General features: G+C 39.3%; 2 protein-coding genes across 3 annotated transcripts in view; one reads left to right on the top strand and one right to left on the bottom strand.

The window, feature by feature from the left end:
• exoc4 (exocyst complex component 4) overlaps positions 1–10,348 on the bottom strand; it is a 507,730-nt gene extending 497,382 nt beyond the window's left edge. For both annotated transcript variants that reach the window (XM_073066788.1, XM_073066789.1), the window contains exons 1-2: positions 10,225–10,348; positions 3,547–3,931 (exon numbers count right to left, since the gene is read on the bottom strand). In XM_073066788.1, coding sequence (XP_072922889.1) covers positions 3,547–3,931; positions 10,225–10,304 — 465 coding nt within the window. In that variant the 5' untranslated portion in view covers positions 10,305–10,348. The remainder of the gene's footprint in view (positions 1–3,546; positions 3,932–10,224) is intronic.
• A 333-nt stretch (positions 10,349–10,681) lies between these two features.
• Positions 10,682–20,106, top strand: part of chchd3a (coiled-coil-helix-coiled-coil-helix domain containing 3a) — a 298,399-nt gene continuing 288,974 nt past the window's right edge. The window contains exon 1 of the mRNA XM_073066790.1: positions 10,682–10,939. Coding sequence (XP_072922891.1) covers positions 10,859–10,939 — 81 coding nt within the window. The 5' untranslated portion in view covers positions 10,682–10,858. The remainder of the gene's footprint in view (positions 10,940–20,106) is intronic.

Here is a 20,106-nt window from a genome sequence, read left to right as displayed (position 1 = left end):
CACCACTAGGAATCATGTAAGGAGCTGGCCGGATTCGAACCCAGAGCCACTTGCCTCTAGGTCCAGTGCAAATGCCACTACACCACCGGCAGGCTTTTCTGACAGTGAAGCTGAGGTAAAATGCAAGGAGCATCGGGTAGTTATTTAGAAATAATAGGCTGTCCAGGCTTGATTGAGATGCATTAGCCAAGTACCCATCCTTTTGGGGGCAAAATGCATCTCAACAAAGGCAGAAATTGCCCATCATATTAAGTGTACCAGTTCCCTGATGAAGTGTGTTTGAAGATCTCCAACCTACCAAAGCTCATGATGCAGCTGGATACATTGACCTTTGCTGTTCCGGGTGCATCCAAGACTTGGACTATTTCAGCAATGCCTCAAAGCTTTGGACAGATAACACTACTTTTACAAAAGCCTCCAATTTCATTGGCAGGATAAGTGAACCAGCGCTAGCATCCTCTCCCAGGCAACGTTTCTAGTATTGTTGTCTGTACATATACGTCACCATATACAACCCTGAGATTCATTTTCTAGTAGGCATACTCAGCAAATCTATAGAAAAGTAACGACAGGCTCAATGAAAGAGCAACCAGTGTGAGTCAGTGAGTAAGTGGGGCATCTGAGTGTAGTTATTCCCTTTTATTCAAGAGCTGACGGTTGAGAGGTAGTAATTGTTTTTGAACCTGATGATACAAGTCCTGAGGCTCTGTTGTCTTCTACCTGATGGGAGTAGTGAGAAGCCAACATGACCTGGGTAGAGGGGATCTAGGATGATGGATGCTGCTTTCCTGCAACAGCATTTCATATAGATGTGCTCAGTGACTGAAATGGCTTTACCCGGAATGTACTGGCTAATTCCACTACCTTTTGTAGGACTGGTGTTGCCATACCAGGCTATGATACAGCCAGTCAATACACTCTCCACTACACATCTATAGCATTGTCGAAACTTTAGATGTCAAACTGAATCTCTGCAACATTATAGAAAATTTTGGAACTAAGATTACCAAAAGAAAATTATTTCCTTGGAGCACAAAAGAGGCTGCTGGAGGAACTATGCAGGCCAGGCTGCAGGATGGTCAATGTTTCGAGTCAAGACCTAGCATAACAAATGCCAATGAAGATTACAGCACATGTAATCTCTTGTGTTTTCATCATCTACTTGGAACTCTGTTACAATGATTGTTATGATGTAGACAGAAAAGATTCTAGGACATTTTTAAAGGATCCTTGGAAAAAGAGCAACACCTACATAATCCCATGCCTGCTCAAGACAAAGCAGCATTCGGATGAACATTAAGAATGAGCAGCCCAAGCATCAAGAATACACAGAACCCAGTATTATCAACAGTAGGGGCTCATTAATTCTCAGGGACATAACTTCTTAACTTTCCACTTAGATTTCATATTAGCTTCATATGTCAACTCAGAATTCCACTAACTGGACCAGAAGCAGTTTAGTTCAGCAGTTAGCACAATACTTTACAGCACCTGCTGTAAGATCAGGGTTCAGTTCCCACTGCTCTCTGTAAGGACTTTGCATATTCTCCCTGTGAGTGCATGGGTTTCCTCCAAGTGCTCTGGTTTCATCCTATATTCCAAAGATGTACAGGTTAGGGTTAGTAAACTGTAGGCATGCTTTGTTGGTGCTGGAAGCAAGTCTACAATACTAGAAATGTTGTCTGGGAGAGGATGCTAGTGCTGTTCACTTACCCTGCCAATGAAATTGGAGGCTTCTGTAAAATTGTGTTGATTGTTGATACAAATGATACACTTCACTGTAAATTTTAATGCTTCGATGTACATGTGTCAAATAAAGTTAATATTTATATCATTAATCTTCACAATCCCTAGAAACTGCTCCTGAAATAACAATATTCAATGGGATAGGATTGCACAAATTTTGGCTGCAACTACTTTTAGTACTGAAGAACAGGCAATGCTCTACAGCAAGGATTATTAAGGCAGGAGTTGGGTCAGATGAAGGAATGAGGTAAAAGTTTTGCTGGTTATTGGGGGTATGCAAGCAGAAAATCAAGCAGATAGTAGCAGTGGATTTGCATAGGTATGTACAGAAAAGGCATAAATAGCAAGAGTAAGAATTCTTTTTAAATGCAGCAAGCAAAGGACAAAATAAATGCATTTCAGGGGTTGAGGACACAGGCAAAAAGAAGGGGCCAGGGATGATCAGTTCAATGAAAAGTTAAAGAGGATACCTGTCTGAAAAAAAATTGGCATCTCTATGATCTACTCCAGCAGCACACACTTAATCCATTTCAGATTTGCTTGCCACATGTACATTGAAACAGACAGTGAAATGCGTTGTTTATGTTAATAACCAACACACTTTAAGCCAGCAAGTGTTAGCACACATTCCAGCACCAACACAGCATCCTGCAGTGCTCAGTAGAACAACACAAGCAGCAGCAACATCAGAACAAAGCAACAGTAGCAAAAGAAGCCCCTTTCTCACCCTCCCACCCACCTACCCCAGTACACATCACAGACAGGCCTCCCAACCCAGTAAAGGCCACCTCTGGGCCTTCAGTCCTTGGACCTAGACTTCTGATATCTTCTTCACTGTGTACTGTTTGTAGAACTGATGTTACCATTTAAACTGCACATCTTCCCCTTTATTTTTGTCAGCCACTCGTTTTGTCAATTGTAAGACAAATCAAAAGACCAGATTTTGAAATATTTCTTAGCATTAGCACCAACATAGTGTTTCCCTATTATATGAGACTTGGCCGAATGACATTATGATTTTTCTCAGCTATCCTATTACCATAAACACAGCTGATGTCAGGCAAAGCCTACAGTTCCTGCCTTCTCTTCTTTCTTGAGCTGGCGATGAACAGTTTACAGCACAGTCAACTATCAGCATTTAAATATTGACAGAATAATATATTTATTCAGATAAATTTATGTTCCTTCTTCAGACAAGCAAAATTATGAAATGCCAGTGTAGCAATATAAAATCATGATCTGCATGATTCAACCTTGACCATATCAATTGAGCACATTGGTTCATATTTTTCTCCAAATGCAGTTAATCGAAACTATATAGATTCCATTTATATTGCCTGTATATTTATTACCCTAAGCTAGTTTTTAACAGCACATAAAGTTTGGTCATTTTGGTACCTACATTTGTCTTCAGACCATGAAACAAAGAACCAATTTACAGACGGATTTATTTTACTTTAAGACATGGAGAAAATCCCAGCAGGCTTTACTCAAGTGAAAAATCAACCGTTCACAAGTCAAAATTAAAATTTGTAATTCTCACTGTCACTTTCCTATAAGATGTTTCCAGTCTATTGGAGCCCTTTTAAATGGGCCAGTATGTAAAACGTGATTATAACACTTTCTTAAGTTTAACTAAATCCCACAAGGTAAGTTCCAAAGTTCTCCAATTTGGTTTATTGATAACAGTTTGACTTGAATGTAATGATCTTCAATAAACGACAACTGAATGTCTTATTTCAAACCTTACTGACAAATAAACCATACATTTCTGTTTGGGTAAACAACACAGGTACTAACCAGCATGTCCGTAGCATGAAGATAATGTTTGCTTGTCATGCATCGCTCCAGTTTCTGAGGTACCTGTTTGATACTCTCAATTTCATCCAGCAGGTTTAGGACATGCTTATGTTCAATTCCTTCAATCCATAATTTACGTAATTCATCTCTTTTGCAGTGCAGCAGCATTTTGCATGAAAGCAGATTCTCTTTCACTTGCTTAATCTTGTTACGTGAGCTAGTGATACGTTCGGTGATGCTTTGGTATGTCCTGATTGCTGTGGTTAGTTCTGTGTAATGCTGAACAATCAATTCATCCAAGTCACGGTCACATTTCTCATAAGCTTCCTCCAAACGACCCTTTTCAGCTTCTCGATCTTGGACATCATTGCTGGTTGACAGAGTTCTAATAAGAAGACACAACAGGTATTAGATTATACTTTCAGAAAGAACGAAGGATTCTAATCAATATCACATGAACCTTTGAATTGCAATCAGTATTTGAATACTGAATCAGATTTTTTTCGGTCTGTTCAGCAATACTCTTTAATGCTTGTAATGTTTTAGTTATTTCTCTTCAGACGATTCATTGTCAAAAAGACGACACAAGTGAGAACTATACCATGTTAAAGGGCATAGCAGAAATCACAAAAAACTATGACAACAAAGGAGGCAATTTGGCCAGTCTTACTTGTACCAATGGCAAATGGAACCCAAACTGAGAAAAAATGTACTCTGAAAAATACAGATCTGGAACTTGTAATTGTTAAGGGTTGGAAAGAATAAGCAGAGAAAGGCTCTACTCTCTGGTCTCAAAAGACTGAAAGAAAAACTCAGTCAATCAGACAAAATTCTTACATGTTTTGACAAGGTAGATGTAAAGATGATGTTTCCCCTGCCTGAGCTGTCTGGTACAAAGAGCCAGTCTCAAAATAATAGATGTCTTGGGCACACTGGAGGACATCTTTCAGTGCATTGATGGCTTCTATATGGCAACTGATATCTATTTTTAAAGTGTATCTTAAGAAATAACCTGTACAGTACAAAGTTCAGCATAGTACAGTTAATTGGGGAAAACTTTGACATATTCCTTTCCATTTCTTCCTAGATCTTCTTGATAAAGCGCTTACATCAAGGAGACGGACAACGATCTCATTTCCAGTATAGCTTTAACAACAGCAGTGAGATCAATATTCTGTCCATACATGAACACCTAATGAGTCAGGCGATTCTCACCATGATCTAAAAGTCATCATGCTGGTTGAAAGCTTTGATGTTGTTATATTCTGTGAATGACTTTGGCAGCTTTCTTAGAAATTCTTTGAAAGAGTGCCATAGGATCCATAATTGCATTGTCCTGCAAGACTCTGATGACATTTGTGCAGGTTACTGGCTAATAGATTAGTGATTGTCTTTGACTCTTGAGTCCTTGGCTCGAGTCTTCAGCGAGGAGACTACGCCAGGCACAATTGCAGAGGGTGAAGACATGACCGCTAAGCTGATTCAGTGTGCTACGTGCATGATGTAAGAGATCAGGGACACTGATGGTGCCCCTGGCTGCTACAGCTGTGGAAACTGTGTCCAGATTCAGCTTCTGAAGGAGCATGTTGCAGCACTGAAGAAAGAACTGGATGACCTCAGGTTTATCCGCGAAAACAAGGTTTTTCTGGACAGGACCTACAGTGAGGTCGTTACACCGAGGATACCGGAAGAGAGAAAGGGGGCGACGATGAGGAAGGAAAGGATGCTTGAAGTACAGGAGACCCCAGGGGATGTACCTCTCGTAAACAGGTTCACCTTCTTGGAAGCTGTCAGGACAGAAGATACTGCCAGTCTGAGAGGCGGACAGGTCTGTGAGCCGAAAATTGGTGCAGAAGCAGAGCCGAGGAGTCAGACATCAGGAAGAGCCGTGGTAGTAGGGGACTCCATAGTAAGAGGTACGGAAAGGGGTTTCTGCGGCAACAGGCGAGATTTAAGGATGGTGTGTTGCCTCCTTGGTGCTAGGATCCAGGACATGGACTGATTGCAGGGAATCCTCAAGGGTGAAGGTGAACAGCCGGAAGTGGTAGTGCATGTCGGCACAAATGACATCGGGAAGAAGAGGAAGGACATTCTGCAGCGGGACTTCAGAGAACTCAGAAGAAGGCTGAAAAGCAGGACTTCCAGGGTGGTTATCTCTGGTTTGCTTCCAGTTCCTCGTGCTGGAGAGGGCAGGAACAGGGAGATAATGGATCTGAATGTGTGGCTGAGGAACTGGTGCAGGAAGCAAGGATTTACATTCTTGAACCACTGGGATCTGTTTTGGGGTAGGGATGAATTGTACAAAAGGGACAGGTTGCACCTTAATAGGCGGGGGACAAGCATTCTGGCAGACAGGTTTGCCACTGCAACACAGATGTGTTTAAACTAAGTAGTTGGGGGGAGGGAATGAACTGGAAATATAAGGATGGAGTTAAAGGGAAAGTGAAACTAAGAAAAGTTAAAAAGGACAACAGAATCAATGGAGTAGAAAGCTCAAGAAGAGATCATACAGCATGGCCAAGTGAAATAGGAATTGATATGAAAGGAGAGGGGAGTACCGAATTAAAAGTATTATGTATGAATGCACCAAGTATAAGGAATAAAGTAGATGAGCTTGAGGCTCAGTTGAAAATTGGCAAGTACGATGTTGTGGGAATAACTGAGACATGGCTTCAAGCGGACAGGGCCTGGGAAATGAATATTCAAGGATATACATCTTATCAAAAGGACAGACTGACTGGCAGAGGGGGGTGGGGTAGCTCTGTCGGTGAGGAATGATATTCAGTCCCTTGAGAGGGGGGGACATAGAATCTGGGGATGTAGAGTCAGTATGGATAGAACTGAGAAATTCTAAGGGTAGAAAGACCCTAATGGGAGTTACCTACAGGCCCCCAAACAGCAGTCTGGATGTAGGGTGTAAGTTGAATGAAGAGTTAAAATTAGCATGTCGCAAAGGTAATGATACAGTTGTCATGGGAGATTTCAACATGCAGGTAGACTGGGAGAATCAGAATGGTACTGGACCCCAAGAAAGGGAGTTTGTGGAGTGCCACCGAGATGGATTCTTAGAATAGCTTGTACTGGAGCCTACCAGGGAGAAGGCAATTCTAGATTTAGTGTTTTGCAATGAACCGGATTTGATCAGGAACCTCGAGGTAAAGGAACCATTAGGAGGTAGTGACCATAATATGGTATGTTTTAACCTACAATTTGAGAAGGAGAAGGGAAAATCGGATGTGTCAGTATTACAGTTGAACAAAGGGAACTATGGAACTATGAGGGAGGAGCTGGCCAAAGTTCAATGGAACAATACCCTAGCAGGGAAGACAGTGGAACAAAAATGGCAGGTATTTCTGGGAATAATGCAGAAGGTGCAGGATCGGTTCATTTCAAAGAGGAAGAAAGATCCTAAGGGGAGTAAGGGGCAGCCGTGGCTGACGAGGGAAGTAAAGGGCAGTATAAAAATAAAAGAGAAGGAGTATAACATGGCAAAGATGAGCGGGAAACCGGAGGACTGGGAAGCTTTTAAAGAGCAACAGAAGATAGCAAAAAAGGCAATACGCCAAGAAAAAATGAGGTACGAAGGTAAACTAGCCAAGAATATAAAGGAGGATAGTAAAAGGTTCTTTAGGTATGTGAATAGCAAAAAAAAAAATTAGACCAAAATTGGGCCATTGAAGACAGAAACGGATGAATTTATTATGGGGAACAAGGAAATGGCAGATGAGTTGAACAGGTACTTTGGATCTGTCTTCACTAGGGAAGACACAATCAATCTCCCAGATGTAATAGTGGCCAAAGGAACTAGGATAAAGGATGAACTGAAGGAAATTTATATTAGGCAAGAAACGGTGTTGGATAGACTGTTGAGTCTGAAGGCTGATAAGTCCCCGGGACCTGATGGTCTGCATCCCAGGGTACTTAAAGAGGTGGCTCTAGAAATCGTGGACACATTGGTAATCATTTTCCAATGTTCTATAGATTCAGGAACAGTTCCTGCTGATTGGAGGATGGCTAATGTTGTCCCACTTTTCAAGAAAGGAGGGAGAGAGAAAACAGGGAATTATAGACTGGCTAGTCTGACGTCAGTGGTGGGAAAGATGCTGGAGTCAATTATAAAAGAGGAAATTACGACACATTTGGATAGCAGTAGAAGGATCAGTCAGAGTCAGCATGGATTTATGAAGGGAAAATTATGCTTGACTAATCTTCTGGAGTTTTTTGAGGATGTAACTATGAAAATGGACAAGGGAGAGCCAGTGGATGTAGTGTACCTGGACTTCCAGAAAGCTTTTGATAAAGTCCCACATAGGAGATTAGAGGGCAAAATTAGGGCACATGGTATTGGGGGCAGAGTACTGACATGGATTGAAAATTGGCTGGCTGACAGGAAACAAAGAATAGCGATTAACGGGTCCCTTTCAGAATGGCAGGCTGTGACCAGTGGGGTACCGCAAGGTTCGGTGCTGGGACCGCAGCTGTTTACAATATACATTAATGATTTAGATGAAGGGATTAAAAGTAACATGAGCAAATTTGCTGATGACACAAAGCTGGGTGGCAGTGTGAAATGTCAGGAGGATGTAATGAGAATGCAGGGTGACTTGGACAGGTTGGGTGAGTGGGCAAATGTATGGCAGATGCAGTTTAATGTGGATAAATGTGAGGTTATCCACTTTGGTGGCAAGAACAGGAAGGCAGATTACTATCTAAATGGAGTCAAGTTAGGAAAAGGGGAAGTACAACGAGATCTAGGTTCTTGTACATCAGTCAATGAAAGCAAGCATGCAGGTACAGCAGGCAGTGAAGAAAGCTAATGGCATGCTGGCTTTTATAACAAGAGGAATTGGGTATAGGACTAAAGAGGTCCTTCTGCAGCTGTACAGGGCCCTGGTGAGACCCCACCTGGAGTACTGTGTGCAGTTTTGGTCTCCAAATTTGAGGAAGGACATTCTTGCTATTGAGGGAGTGCAGCGTAGGTTCACAAGGTTAATGGGCTTGTATACACTGGAATTTAGAAGGATGAGAGGGGATCTGATTGAAACATATAAGATTATTAAGGGATTGGACACACTGGAGGCAGGAAGCATGTTCCTGCTGATGGGTGAGTCCAGAACTAGAGGCCACAGTTTAAGAATAAGGGGTAGGCCATTTAGAACAGAGATGCGGAAAAACTTTTTCACCCAGAGAGTGGTGGATATGTGGAATGCTCTGCCCCAGAAGGCAGTGGAGGCCAAGCCTCTGGATGCATTCAAGAGAGAGTTAGATCGAGCTCTTATAGATAGCGGGGTCAAGGGATATGGGGAGAGGGCAGGAACGGGGTACTGATTGTGTATGATCAGCCATGATCACAGTGAATGGTGGTGCTGGCTAGAAGGGCCGAATGGCCTACTCTTGCACCTACTTTCTATTGTCTATTGATTAAAGGTACTCTGGATTATGTGTCATGATGGAAAAGAGGAGTGCAACAGTTTGATGTTCATGGTCATATTCCTCCTTCACAACTCTGGGGAAAGGCAGAATCACAAAACAGTGAAACTTGATTCCTATCATCACTTGCTGCAGTCACGCACAAAGGCAGACATCTGGTTGAGAACTACAGGGGGTACATATCAATCAAAATTTCTGCAGGTTGACAAGTCACAGTTCTGAAAACATATTTCACCTTTAGCTCCAGATGAAACAAGGAAGTTCTTGAGGGTTATTGCAGTATGAACCACACTGACAGTAAGTACTCCACCTTGTACCTGATGACCAGGTTATTCTCCCACAACAAAGAGTAAGAACTGTTAGCTGTACATCATCTATTCCGTATCCTTGCCTATATACTACATCCAGCTCTTCGTGCATGTACAAGCTTGTCAGAACTATATTCCAAAAATGAACCAAATGATGAAAGGAACAAAAGAATCAGTCCAAATAACTGCCAAATAAAACAGCCTTGCTTTTGCTGCAAGCAACATTGGCTCCATATTCACAGTCACCATTTTTCTAATTAAAACAAGATGGCAAATTTTAACCTCTCAAATGGCAGTAAGTTTCTACAGAATGCTACAGGATCGTTTAAATCCAGCTTTTAGCATGCATCACTGAAGGGAAAAGCAATAACTTTAATGCTCATCACTTGAACATAATTCATCATTCAAGACCTTATGCTTTATTTCCTCTTCTTGAAAGCCTAATTTATTTGTGTCCAACATATATCTAAACTACAAACAATGAAATTATCTTTATGTAAAGGACCTTTAAAGATCCTTTGCATTGTGTATGTCCATTGTAGGTAGATTAAGTATATAGGGTTATATAGCAGAGAAGCTAGCCCAACCAGTCCAAGTCGACCAAGACGCTGATCCTATGTGTGATTAGGTAGTCTCATATTCGGTCCATATCCCTCTTACCCATTCCCATCCCTGTACCTTCTCGGTCTCTTTAAAGTTCCGTTAGTCCTTTTTAGGTTTGTTACACCCAAATGAAACTAAAGGACAAAATCCGTGAAATTTACAAGGCATAAGCTCTTGTTGGCTTTCGCAAGGCAAAGAATTCACTGTGGAGGATTTCCTCCCTTGGACATCCTGTCAAGTGACAGCAAAACAATTACTTCATCGACTAAGAAACAGAAGGTAATTTCCAGAAAATGAAAGGCATTTCTGAATCATGCTCCCCCTCCACAACACTCACCTTATTACGGAGATAAGTAAACCAGAGGGATCTTTACTTTTGCTAATTGCGGTCCTGTACTTCCCACTGTCACTCGCCATCTTCTCCAATCCCGCCACCCCCCGCGCGCCGTGATTGACAGCCGGGGCAAATGCCGAGGCTGCACGTCCGTCAGGTGAGACTCTGACAAAAGCTCATCGCAAGCAAAACTAAATTTATTTATATGCATTATTATAATGAATGAAGCTTTCAATATTCCAAGGAAGTTGGTGGCTTACTACTTCAGATTAGCTGCTCTGTATATGAAGGTTTAAACTACAATTCCCATAATTCTCTGAGACGGCAACAATTATAACTTTATTTATAGTAGGTTAACAGACACTGTCACTGAGCACATTGGCATCGGGTCATTCCATCGCACCACCCAATCAATGGTTCGCTTTAATTGTACGTGACTGTAACCCTCATAACTGGCAAATCGGCGTTGGCTTTATTGGTGGATGGTTAGAGTGAGAGGAATGATGGTGTGATCGGTGACGGCCTGACTGGAATTATTTTTTTCCCATGAATAATAATTATCCTGTTGCTTAAACCTCTGGGAGAGATCATTAGTTTCTATTTCTGATTTAATTTGTTTTTGTTCAATACTGACAAGATGGGAAGCAGTGGAAGCACTAAACGCGTTTCTTTTGAAGCAGATGAGAATGATCAGATCACAGTGGTGAAGGGCATTCGGGTGAGTGAGTCAATGTGACAAACTTTTTTCATGGCAGCCTTGTCACCTTTATCTGATTGTTAACAAATCCCACAGTTAACTGTATTAAAGAAAAATAATTTTCACTCAAGTCTTAACAAAACTTTTAGTTTTTGGCGTTGTATGAAGTTTTTAATTTTTTAAGAGTGTAAGCTTTCTGTGTTGCATTGTTTCTAGAAATAATTTCTGAATATAATGTAAGGTATTAGTTATAATTTAGTTGTTGAGACAATAAAGGAAATTAATCTGAAATTCTGCTTTGAACAAAAAAAGTTGAGGTGTTATTGGAGTTTATGTTTGGAGAATGAAACTAATAACATTTTATTAAATCTATTTTTAATTAACTTGTGTTCAAACATAAACATATTACATATCTTGGTGATGTTCTTTTTATTATGATTGTGTTCAGAAACTAAGAGCGAATCCTGAAGTGAATATACTTGCATACCACTTAATCATGGGATAAAGTGGGGAGCTGTACAACAAATTAGTGAACTTTTAATTAAGCTACTTTTAATTGTAGCTGAATCATAGAAAGCATATTTATCTACAATAGATATACATGATCAAGACGGTGGTGAATCTTTGGAATTTTCTGACCATAGTGGTACAGTCATTGAACCACAGAATCATAGAACGTTACAGTACAGAAACAGGCCTTTTGGCCCTTGTTGTCTGTGCCGAACCATTTTTCTGCCTAGTCCCACTAACCTGCACCTGGCCCATATCCCTCCATACACCTGTCATCCATGTACATGAATTGAGTTCATTCAAATCAGATTAACAGATTTCTAGGCAATAAAGGAATCAAAGGATGTGGGAATAATGCAGGAAAATTGCATTGAAAGAAAATATCAACCTTGATGGATGGTGAAGATAAAATAAAATAGCTTTAAAGCACCCCTATTACTTTGTTTCTCACCTGCTTCAAAGTCTCTATAACACAGAAACAAGACCAATGGCCCAACCTGACCAAGCTCATCATCTGCCTGCATCAGGCCTATATCCCTCTGTCTTTCCTGTCCTTGAGTCTGTACAAGTGCCTTTTACATGAGGCACAAAGAGCTTGCTTTCTTTCGGAGTAAGAAGTTGGCAGGTTAAAATGCCACTGCAGGTATTTAGGCCAACTAGTTTGTCACTTCAGTTGGGTGTCTGGTACATAGTTTAAATTAAAGTTGAACAAAAACTTACTGATGTTGCAAATTCATAATAAATACACAAAATACTGGGAAAGAGAGATAAGGGGTTTGCCAACTGAAACATTAACTCTTTTTCATTTTCTGCATGTTGTTTAATTTGCTCATTGTTCCAGTGTTTCCTGTTTTTATTTTTTCTTATGTTTCAGGCTAACATTGAACTGAGACTCTGCCCTAGGCTTCAGAACTGCATTCTGAGAATATAATGCTCTGGATTATGTTTAATTCCTTATCAGTACTTTTAATGCATGTTACATAACTTATGTTTGTGCTGCCTTGCTTTGTCTTCATCGGTAATAGTACAAGTCTACTTAACTGGGATATTGTTTTCTGTGATGTACAAGATACATTATAAATACAACTTAATGTTACTAAAAAGAAAATGCATGCATTTCACATAATATTCCAAAGCTCCATTCTAAAGGAGTTGAAGAAGTACTTCAGGATGGAAGTAATAGGATCATGGCAAAATGCCCTTTTTTCAACTGGGACTATTGAGTAAGATTTGAGAACAGAAATCAAACAAAAAATTAAGAATCTGTGAAAGTCTGTACCTTGGTAATTGAGATTTTCAGATACTGAATGCATTCGAGAATAACTAAGAAAGTGTTAACAAAACTGATTACTTCTATTGTTAATGAAGTAATAGTTTAAGTATAATGGTGAAAATTGAAATACTGCATTTGCTGAAAGTAACCTCAAAATAGAACATTCTTGAACTGAATTCATTAGAATAGGTCTGTGGAAGGCAAAACTGTCTTACTAATTTGGTACTAATGACCCTTCAGCAGTGTTTATTAAATTCTGCCTGACATATTGCACATTTCCATCAACCTTTCTTTTAAATAGTGCAGGGGTTGTCTGCTACAAATTCCCAAGTTAGCAAATTGAATGTAAAAATTGAATTCCAATAGTTAGAGCAAAATTGAAAATGATATGAAGGAAAGAAAGGGGTTTTGGTTTAGTAAAGTGGGTTATAGATATCACAAACGAGAAGATCTGCAAATGATGGAAATATAGATGTCACAGTGTTGGACTCTTCACTATGTCATATTTATAACAATAACTTGGGTGAAGGTATTGTTACGTACCCGTGGGTATCTTGTACTTGTCACGTGACAGTGGTGTTGAAGCTATACTGGACTTAAGGTAGTGGTCTTGTGATGGTGGAGTGATGTCATTTTCCTGCCAGTAGAGGTCATGTGACAGGTTTTTTTTACAGGGTATAAAAGGAGGACCCCTACCTGTGAGGAGGGGCAGTTCATGGCTGGATTTGCCATTTTGACTCCATGCCACTGCGTGGTCCAATATTATGACGCAGTTTGGTGAAAGGTGGAGTTTTATTTAATGCCTAAAGTTTAAAAGGTCATGGCCGGCAGTTTCTTTATAATACTGTTAGTTAAAAATTAGTGGAGAGTGAAGATCGGAGTTCGGGAGTTAAAAGATCGAGGACATTCGATTTCGACAGTGAAACCAGTTTGACCTTGTTTGATCCTCATTCGGAAGGAATTCGTTGGCTGTCCCTGTGTTAACCCCTGTGAATAATAGCAGAAAGGGTTGGGTACAGTTTTGTAAAGGAAAGGTCAGTGCCTTTAAGCCGTTTCATTTTCATCTTCGTAAATTCTCCGGGGAAAAGTATAGTTCGACTGGGAACTGCAACAACACGACGTGAAAGAGAATTTAAATTGTCTAAAAAGTCTCTCCTTTAATGGACTGTAAGCATTTTGAACTTTTGCAGTACTACTTTGAAGAACTGTTTTCGCTTCATTCCTTTAAGAACTGTTTAAGCTGCCGCACAGCAGCTGATTTCCGGTTGCGTTACTCATTTGTTTACTTTTTGGGGGTTTGTTTTTCAGTGTTTAATAAATGTTTTATTTGTTATAAAAACCCTGCCTCACTTATATATTTATTGTTGCTGAATCCGTAACATAAATATGGGGGCTCGTCCGGGATGAACCATTTTTGAGTTTAAATGCTTGTTAAATTTTGAATTGGTGTTTTGGAAAAGGGGAATACTCGATTCTTTGATTGGCTTGTGAGTGGTATTCAGCAACAATGAATATTGATGAGTTTCTGGCTTCGCCAGACGTGGAGTTGTTAGCGAAGGCGAAAAAAACGGAGGTGTCTGAGATAGCTAGTAGATTGGAACTTAAAGGTATTTCGAGGTCTACATCAAAGGCTCTAATGCAGAGAAAAACCATGTCACACTGTGTAGATTCGAGTGATTTTGATGAATCGATTTTAGAGTCGTTTCCAATAAGTAATCTAGAGATGCAGTTGCAAATTGAACAAATGAAGTTGGAACAAAGTAAAGCAGAATTGGAGCGTTGTAGGTTAGAAGCTGATAATAAAAAGAGGGAATTTGAATATGCGATGGTGGAATTAAGGTCTGAGAATCAGTCTTCTGGTTCTAGAAAACCGTTTGTTCTTAGTGTTACGTACACGTGACAGTGACAGTGACCTTGTCACGTGACTGGGGTTGAAGTTATACTGGACTTGAGGTAATGGTCTTGTGATGGTGGAGTGATGTCATTTTCCCGCCAGTAGAGGTCATGTGACAGGTTTTTTTTACAGGGTATAAAAGGCAGACCCACCCTGTCAGGTGGGGCAGTTCGTGGCGGGATTTGCCAAGCTGACTTCATGTCCCTGCGTGATTTAATGTGATGACGCAGTTTAGTTAAAAATGAAGTTTTATATAATGCCTAAAGTTTAAAAGGTCATTGCCAACACTTTCTTTACTGTGGAGAGTGAAGATAAAAGTTTGGAAGATAAAAATCGAGGAGAATCGATTTTCGACGGTGGATTGGTTACGACCTTATTTGATCCTCATTCGGAAGGATTTCGTTGACTGTTCTCGTGTTAATCTCCGCTGGGATAGCGGGAGATTGAGAATAGTGTGGAAGAAAGGTCAGTACCTTTAAGCCGTTATATTTCATAAAATTCTTCGTGGGAAAGTTCGACGCCAGGGGAATCGAAGGACAACGACGTGGAAGAGAATTTTAATCGCTTTAAAAAGTCTCTCCTTTTAAAAGGACTGTGAGCTTTTGAACTTTCGGCATACTGCTTTAAAGAACTGTTTTTTCTCAATACCGCTTTAAAGAACTGTTTTTTTTCAATACCATTTTAAAGAACTGTTTTTTTTTCAATACCGCTTTAAGAACTGTTATGCTGCAACACTATTAAGAACTGTGAATCTGCCGCACAGCAGCTGAGTTCCGGTTACGCTAGTGTTTGTTTACTTTTGGGGGGTTTGTTTTCAGTGTTTAATAAACGTGTTATTTGTTATAAAAACCCTTGCCTAACTCATATATATTTATTGTTGCCTGAATACGTAACATTAGTCAAGAAATTAAATTGGTCCCTCCATTTAGTGAAACAGAAGTAGAAAGATATCTCCAACATTTTGAAACAATTGCTCAGATTTCAGAGTGGCCAAAAGATAAATGGTCAGTGTTGTTACAGAGTGTAATTAAAGGCAAAGCACAACAAGTTTATACAGCTTTAACTGCTGCGCAAGCATTTGATTATGATATTGTGAAACAGCATATTTTGAAAGCATACGAATTGGTCCCAGAAGCGTATAGAGAAAGATTCAGAAGTTTGAAGAAGTCTGTGGAAAAAACATGTGGAATTTGCCTATGATAAAGCTGTGTGTTTTGAGAGATGGGTTTCTTTTAAAAATGTAAATGGGGACTATAATAAATTGAAAAAGCTGATTTTAATGGAGGAATTTAAAAGAAGCATCCCTGTTGAAGTAAGGACCTACTTAAATGAGAGGGATACCGATACGTTGCAGGACTCTGCTAGATTAGCTGATGAGTATGTTTTAATTCATAAGAATAAATTTGCTCAGGGCAGAATTTTTAAGAGGAAAAATAACACAGAGACTCAGAAGTAAATCAGAAATTAAATCAGAAGTTAATGAGAAAGGTAAGGAGGAAGAAAAACCTGTGAAGGAAAGACAGTTTGGTCCTATTTGTAACTATTGTAAGAAACCTGGCCATGTAATAGCTAACTGTTTCCGATTGAAAAAGAAAGAGAAGGAAGCAGTCCCAGATGCTTGTGTGCAACGTACTGAAGCACCTGTAAAATTACAGGGTTCAGTAAACACAAATGAGGTTTTGTTAGAGTCTGACCAAGTTAAAAAGGGATATGATCATTTTATAACTGAAGGGTTTGTATCCTTGAAAGAAGGATCTACTCCACTGCCAATAAAAATCCTTAGGGATACTGGAGCTTCTCAATCACTGATGTTAGACAGTGTATTGAAGTTTAATGAAGAGTCTGATACTGGTGAGGTAAATTATATGCAAGGTGTTGGGAGTGCTTTTATGCCTGTACATTTGCATAAAGTAAATTCAAAGTCAGAGTTAGTTACAGGATTTGTTAAAGTAGGATTACAGCCTGGCTTACCTGTGAAGGATATTTCTTTATTGTTAGGTAATGACCTGGCAGGTGGTCAAGTTTTTCCTGAAGTGCATTTGACAATGGAGTCAGAGGAACCAGAGATAAATTCTAACACAGATTCTTCCTGTGTTGTGACTAGAGCTATGGCTAAAAAAATTGATGCGCAGAATGAGGTTGTTACTCATGACTGTTAAACTCAGGATTCGAGTTTTGAGAATGTGTCAGAGACTTTCTTACCTTCATTGTTTGAACAAGATTCTTGGAGTAAATCTGACCATGAAGATTTATCTCTGTCTCAGAAGGAGATGATAGCAGAGCAGAGACCCTGAGATTATAAAATTAAGAGAACAAGCTCTACCAGATAGTGAGATTGAGAAGGTGCCAGTAGGATATTATTTTGAAAAAGGAGTGTTGATGAGGAAGTGGAGACCACCTACAACTCCTGCAAGTGATGCATGGAATATTGTTTACCAAGTAGTTGTCCCTAAAATTTATCGAAATGAGATTTTGACTTTAGCTCATAGTGTGCCCTTAGGTGGACATCAAGGGGTAAGGAAAACTGTGGACAAGATTTTAAAACATTTTTATTGGCCTGGTCTAAGAAAAGTTGTGGCAATGTTTTGTAGAACATGCCATCCTTGTCAAATTGTGGGTAAACCAAATCAAGTTACAACAGTGGCTCCATTATGACTTATTCTAGCATTTGGTGAACCGTTTTCTAAAGTTATTATAGACTGTGTCGGTCCATTACCAAAGACAAAAACTGGTTATCAGTACTTGTTGACTATCATGTGTACTTCGTCTAGGTTTCCAGAGGCAGTACCATTTAGGAATATAACAGCTAAAACTGTGACAAAGGCCCTTATAAAATTCTTTACTTATTTTGGATTACCTAAGGAAATACAAACTGATCAAGGCAGTGATTTTATGTCTGGATTGTTTCAACAGATAGTTTATAAATTGGGAGCTAAGCAAATCACTTCGTCTGCATACCATCCAGAATCGCAAGGTGCCTTGGAGAGGTTTCATTCTACCCTCAAGAATATGATTAGAACATATTGTGTGGAAAATGAAAGTGATTGGGATGAGGGTATAAACTTACTTTTATTTGCAGTAAGGGAATCGGTACAAGAATCTTTAGGTTTCAGTCCATTTGAACTTGTATTTGGGCATAGAGTTAGAGGACCTTTAGCTTTATCAAAAGAACAGTGGATTAGTAAGGAAGTACACACTAATTTGTTGGACTATGTTTTGAAATTTAAGGACAGGTTTCATAAAGCTTGTAGTTTAGCCAAGGAAAATTTAAAATTGGCTCAGGAAAAAATGAAAACTTGGTACAATAAAGAAGCTAGGATGAGGATGTTTAAGCCTGGAGATAAGGTGCTGGTTCTTTTCCCAGTGCAAATGAATCCTTTACAAGCTAGATTTCATGGTCCTTATGAAATTGTATCTAAAGTCAATGATGTGGATTACGTGATTAAAAACTCCAGATCGTAGAAGGCCAACACAACTTTGCCATATAAATATGATAAAACCATATTATGAGAAACAATCTGATATTGTGACTGTTGTGGTTAATGATAATGAGTTTGATCTAACGAGGAACATGGTAGATGATTCATCTGAATTTCATTCTAAATCCAGCATTGTTTCTGTCAGGTTACCAAATTCAACCATTCTGGAAAATATTGATGAGAAATTAGCACATTTACAGCCAGAGCAGAAACAGCAGCTGAAGCAATTAATTTTTAAATATAAAGATTTGTTTCCAGACGTTCCGAGAAGGACTACTATAGCTCCACATGATGTAGATGTTGGAGATGCCAAACCCATTAAACAGCACCCATATAGGATGAACATAGAAAAATGTGAACTTGCTGAGAAAGAAATTTAATATATGTTAGAGAATAATATTATTAGACTTTCTAACTCAAATTGGAGTTCACCTTGTGTTATGGTGTCAAAACCAGATGGTAGTATTAGGTTTTGTACGGACTATAGGAAGGTGAATGCTGTAACAAAAACAGATGCATATCCAATTCCTAGAGTAGATGATTGTGTAGATAAAGTTGGAAAAGCAAAGTTCCTTTTAAAGATTGATTTATTGAAAGGGTATTGGTGTGTTCCACTAACGGACAGAGGTAGAGAGATTTCTGCATTTGTAGAGGGCTATATGAATATAATGTTCTTCCATTTGGGATGAAGAATGCCCCAGGTACTTTCCAGAGGATGATTAACTCTGTGATTCAGGGATTGAAAGATACAGATGCTTATATTGATGATTTAGTGACAGGAAATGATACTTGGGAAGCACACATTATTGCAGTGGAGAAATTGTTTGAAAGGCTTTCAAAAGCTAACTTAACTATTAATTTAGCTAGGAGTGAATTTGGACATGCCACTGTGACTTACCTTGGTTATGTTGTGGGTCAAGGTAAGGTAGCTCCTGTTCAGGCAAAAGTTCGGGCAATTTTAGAGATTCTCACTCCAACGGGAAAAAAAAACTCTCAGGAGATTCTTGGGAATTGTAGGATATTAACAAAAATTTTGTAAGAATTTTGCTAATGTTGCCCTTCCATTAACCTTTTGAAGAAGAATGAGAAGTTTGTGTGGACAGTGCCTTGTCAATAAGCATTTGAGAAATTGAAAACTATGATATGTCAACAACCTGTGCTCAAGGCACCTGACTTTGAAAAACCTTTTTCATTAGCTGTAGATGCTAGTGATGAGGCTGCAGGAGTAGTTTTAATGCAAAGGAATGAGGGTGATGAGGTTGATCATCCAGTAGCTTACTTTTCTAAGAAATTTAATAAGCATCAAAGAAACTATTCAACAATAGAGAAGGAATTGTTATCTCTTGTTTTAGCTTTAGAACATATTGACGTATATGTTGGTACAACTCAAAAACCACTTATTGTTTACACTGATCATAATCCGTTAGTGTTCCTGAGTAAGATGAAAAACAAAAAGAGAAGGTTATTAAATTGGAATTTGATGTTACAAGAGTACAATATTGTGATAACTCGTATTAAAGGTAAAGATAATGTAGTTGCTGATTGTCTATCTCGATGTTGAATGTACAATGTAATTTTTTTATGCAGTGGTCTTTTTTTACAATTGTAACACTCCTACTGTATTGTAAGTTGTAAGATGCTATATGATAATACTATGTATACTGTGTATGTTATAAAATTTATACATTTGTTTTTCTTGTAAATAATTGTTAAAATTTTGTTCTTGACAGACCAAATTTTTTTTTGGAGGGAGTTGTTACGTACCCGTGGGTATCTTGTACTTGTCACGTGACAGTGGTGTTGAAGCTATACTGGACTTAAGGTAGTGGTCTTGTGATGGTGGAGTGATGTCATTTTCCCGCCAGTAGAGGTCATGTGACAGGTTTTTTTTACAGGTTATAAAAGGAGGACCCCTCCCTGTGAGGAGGGGCAGTTCGTGGCTGGATTTGCCATTTTGACTCTATGCCACTGCGTGGTCCAATATTATGGCGCAGTTTGGTTGAAAGGTGGGTTTTATTTAATGCCTAAAGTT

This window comes from Hemitrygon akajei, chromosome 14, assembly GCF_048418815.1.
Source record: "Hemitrygon akajei chromosome 14, sHemAka1.3, whole genome shotgun sequence".
NCBI classification, from domain to species: domain Eukaryota; kingdom Metazoa; phylum Chordata; class Chondrichthyes; order Myliobatiformes; family Dasyatidae; genus Hemitrygon; species Hemitrygon akajei.
This window is presented reverse-complemented; position numbering and strand designations above follow the sequence as displayed.